General features: G+C 35.1%; 1 protein-coding gene across 1 annotated transcript; it reads right to left on the minus strand.

Moving 5' to 3' along the window:
- Positions 1-679: 679 nt before the first annotated feature.
- Positions 680-3,396, minus strand: LOC102580124 (zinc finger CCCH domain-containing protein 39-like). Its single transcript, XM_006340182.2, has 3 exons — positions 3,256-3,396; positions 1,945-2,755; positions 680-1,199 (listed from the first exon to the last, which is right to left on the minus strand). The coding sequence occupies exons 2-3, from the start codon at positions 2,714-2,716 to the stop codon at positions 946-948; spliced, it is 1,026 nt and encodes a 341-aa protein (XP_006340244.1). The 5' UTR covers positions 2,717-2,755; positions 3,256-3,396; the 3' UTR covers positions 680-945.
- Positions 3,397-3,825: the final 429 nt, after the last annotated feature.

The raw sequence follows: 3,825 nt of genomic DNA on the forward strand, positions 1-3,825 counted from the left end.
TACACTTAGTTGCTTGCTTCAAGCTTGGATGCCTTGCAAATGAATGGCACCCTCTATTTATACCAACTCCTAGGGACTAAAGTGCAATTTAAATTTATTTTACAAGTCCCTAACTATTTACACTTTGGTCCTAGCTCTAGAACTCTCTACACATTCTAGGACCTTCCAAGACTTTCTTGGAATATCTAAGTTATTCTAGAGAATTCTAGGGAATTCTCTAGCCTTCTTGAATAATCTAAAGGGTTCTAGAGTCTTCCGGAAACCTCTCCACAACTCTAGACCCTTCCGCCCCTATCCGGACGCAAAATTTAGTTGTGATGTGGCGGGACGTGACACTGAGCTAATAAATGTGCAGGCCAATAATCAACCAAAACTTGGGCGAATTATGATTTCATGGGCTAATCTTGCCACCTCTAGAATTTTAGATGATAATTAGTGTTTGATCAAACATGTAATAAGTTCAAACATGTAATAAGTGTTTCTAAATAAGCACTTATTGAAAAACACAAGTACTTTTAGCCTTCAAAAAAGCATGAACAAACAGGCTATTTTTCCTTTCAAAAATGCTTTTCAAAAACATATTTTTTTGAAAAAGAAAAGCATTTCTAAGCTCCCAAAAACATATTAGTCAAAAACAGGAGTGTTTCTCTAAAGACCAGAAATAAACCAAAAGCTCAGATAAAAGTATAATAAATAAAATAATGAATGTTTCTGTCTCTCTCTATGGAAATCCCATAGATGTTACATTATTTGTTTTCTATAAACAAAAAAATATGCAGATTCAAATTCAAAAACCTAACTGTTGAAACCAAATATAAAAACTTATATAGCAAACACATCAACTGTTGGATGAACCGAGACGGTTATAATCTCCCCGTAGTTTCTGATCCTTGCTGGAATGCATCCATTGGGCATAAAAGAGTTAATAAAATGCAACCTGAAAAATCAGTTGTCGGCGTTGTCAGGATGGAGGTGGGGTGGGACTAGATCATCGATCCAATCTCCATATATTCGACTGATCTTCTTTGATAGTTTCCATTTATGGATCTTCTTTTCCTCTCTTTCTTCTTGCATAGAAGCATTAACCAGTGTGTTAGCAGAGGATGAGTCAACAGGCTGAATGGAGAAGGGTCTTGGAGTAATGGGGCCAGAATTCGTTAACATATCCATCTCAACTCGGCCAGTAGGCATTTGCAACTCTGCCAAAAGATATAACCAAAGAGCTGATAAGATAAGATCCCATTTTTTGCCATAGAAAGCCAAAGGGAAGAAATTTAAGATTATGAGATACGTAGCACATAGAGCCCATCATTCACATATTCCGTGTTTAGTAAAAGTGGTAACGAGCAAGTTACTTTAATGTTAGGCCTATAAAAACCACGACATAGGCTAGACGTTGAAAGCTAAATACATTGTTACTTGTTTTAGATGTGAGATATGACCAAAGAGAGAAATTGCATATACAATGTATGTAACAGGAAATAGGATTAATCATAATCTGAGAACAACGAATGGCTGTGAATGTGCAAAACATCAGTCAAAGAACATTGCAACACGACAAATTCCTGGAATTATATATGGATGTAATCCAGAATGTGAGTTAATGTCAAGATTTTCATGTTTAAGGAAACAAGACACGCGTTGAATGACTGTTTTGCTTACAAACAAAACAGTAGCTAATTTTATACAAGATTCTCATCTCAGTTGAGCCATTGCAGTTCTAGCAGAGGACTTGCTTAGCAACAGAAAGTTATGCTTCTAGGCAATCAACAGCTCGTAATTATTCGTCTTAAGCTTTTACTGTTTCATTATGCAGCCTTTACTTTTTACAATTGAGACATAAGGGGATTTTGCAAGACTTAAAGCAAGAATATGAGACTATTTTAAAACGACTAAACATAGAGTCAAACTAACAACGAGATGAACTGTGTAAAACTAGTTTACCTGATTGGCCATGAGCAAAGTGACAACGATCACGGAAGGGGCATTGACCTGTTGTCTCCCACTTGCTGCATATCTTCGTCTTCCAGTATACAGGTTTAATACGGACAGCATCTGAATCAGCATTTCCATGCTTGCTAATCTCAATCAGCTCGGTATCACATCTGTTTCCAGTAGTTCCAATACTTATTGCAGAACTCTCTCTGTGCCTTGGCATGTCGGTCTTAAATTTTGGAGGACGTTCATGAAGAAAATTACACTTATCTCCATAAGGACACTCCTCTCCGTTATAAAACTTCTTGCAAATTTTCATCCTATGTATTATTTTCTGATCATCATTCCAGTTCTCTGCTCCTCTATCTTTTTCACGTACCAAGTCCTGCCAATTCGGAGGAGGCTCCCGCAGATCTTCAACACCATGAGCAAATGTACAATGTTCCCCATTCCTACAAGTTCCTTCCAAGAACTTAGCACACATACGGGTTTTGTAAAATATATGGCTCGTCCCTTTGCTTCCCGGAAGATTTGGTGGATTCACTCTAGAATTCATAGCAGAAAAAGCTGCAGCATTTGGTGAGTTGCTATCGAACTCCCTCATTCTCTTGAACGGAGGAGCATGCTCAAACTGAGAATAGGACTCAAACAGCTCATGATTCATCGAAGAATGAGGCCAAACGTCCCCAGCATCACCACCAACAAATGGCATTTGCATAAAGTGCGAGGGAACAGGCGGTTGAGGCTGATCAGAGAAAGTCATATTCCCTTTTTCTAACATCAATTCTTTAAACTAAATCCAACTCTACTCTTCTCCTCTCTAAAGAAAACAAATAAAGATTTAAAATTTAGCACAAAAACAGAGAAATTAATAAAACGCCAGTAACAAAACAGAGCTACAAATATAAAACAACAGAACACCATAAAACTAAACAACAATAACATAGCCACGTGGGGTCTAGGAAGGGTAGGATGTACACAGACTTTTCAATAGACCCTCGACTCAAAACAACATTTCATAGAAAAAAAAATAACAACTACACCTCAATCTCAATTTCAAACAAGTCGGGGTCGGCTATATGAATCATCATTGTTCCATTTAACAATAATTCATGGCATGGCATAACGAATCAAAAAAAAAAAAACTTCAACAAAAAAAAGTTCTAGGCTGAAAACAAGAATGTATAGCAAACCTGAATCTGATCTTGTTATTTAATCACATACAAGAACACCCATATGATTAATTTAAATAAAAATTCAATCTTTATAACAAAATTTAAACATGCAATTGATTTTCAATATGTAAAAAGAAAAACTCACAAATATTTGAAGCCCTAGCCGCCAATGCTAAAACCTTAACTGAGAAGCAAAATCATATAGAAAACAAGTCCAAGTTCAAAGTGGAGACAGAAACCCTAAAACCCCACCAAAACGGCTAAAACCCCTTAAATAGTTTCTTGATTATTGATAATTATGATTATCCCCTCTAATATTTGATTATTTATTTTGATTTTTTGGCTTTGGGCTTTTTTTAGAGGGTTTAAGGAATTTTCAGTTTACAAGTTTTTAATAAAAGATTTGGAAAAAGAAAACAAATTTGGAAATTTTTTAAGAAATATTTTTTATTGTTACAAAAATGTGTTGGTGGAAAAAAAAACTAGTGATGATTCTTGAGAATATGAAATAATTTATTATGAAGTTATAAACATTTATTAATTAGGCTTTTTGCGATTTTTCATAACTTTGTAAGGAGTTTATCTATTATTGGAGGTTATTTTCGCGCAATTTATATAAATGGCGTTAAAAGTTTGAAATGGCGCCAAATAATTTTATTTCTACAAATCGGATAATCTATAAAAATATTGTTATTTTAGGAGAGTGCTTACTAAA

This window comes from Solanum tuberosum, unplaced genomic scaffold (genome assembly GCF_000226075.1).
Source record: "Solanum tuberosum cultivar DM 1-3 516 R44 unplaced genomic scaffold, SolTub_3.0 scf00017, whole genome shotgun sequence".
Classification (NCBI taxonomy): Eukaryota; Viridiplantae; Streptophyta; class Magnoliopsida; order Solanales; family Solanaceae; genus Solanum; species Solanum tuberosum.

What these genes read in the sequence shown, in the direction of transcription:
- LOC102580124 (XM_006340182.2), bottom strand. Translation starts at nt 2,716, where the DNA reads ATGTTAGAAAAAGGGAATATGACTTTCTCTGATCAGCCTCAACCGCCT. An exon ending in CTTTGCTCATGGCCAATCAG is followed by an intron (nt 1,200 to 1,944) that starts GTAAACTAGTTT and finishes ATCTTTTGGCAG; the next exon opens with AGTTGCAAATGCCTACTGGC.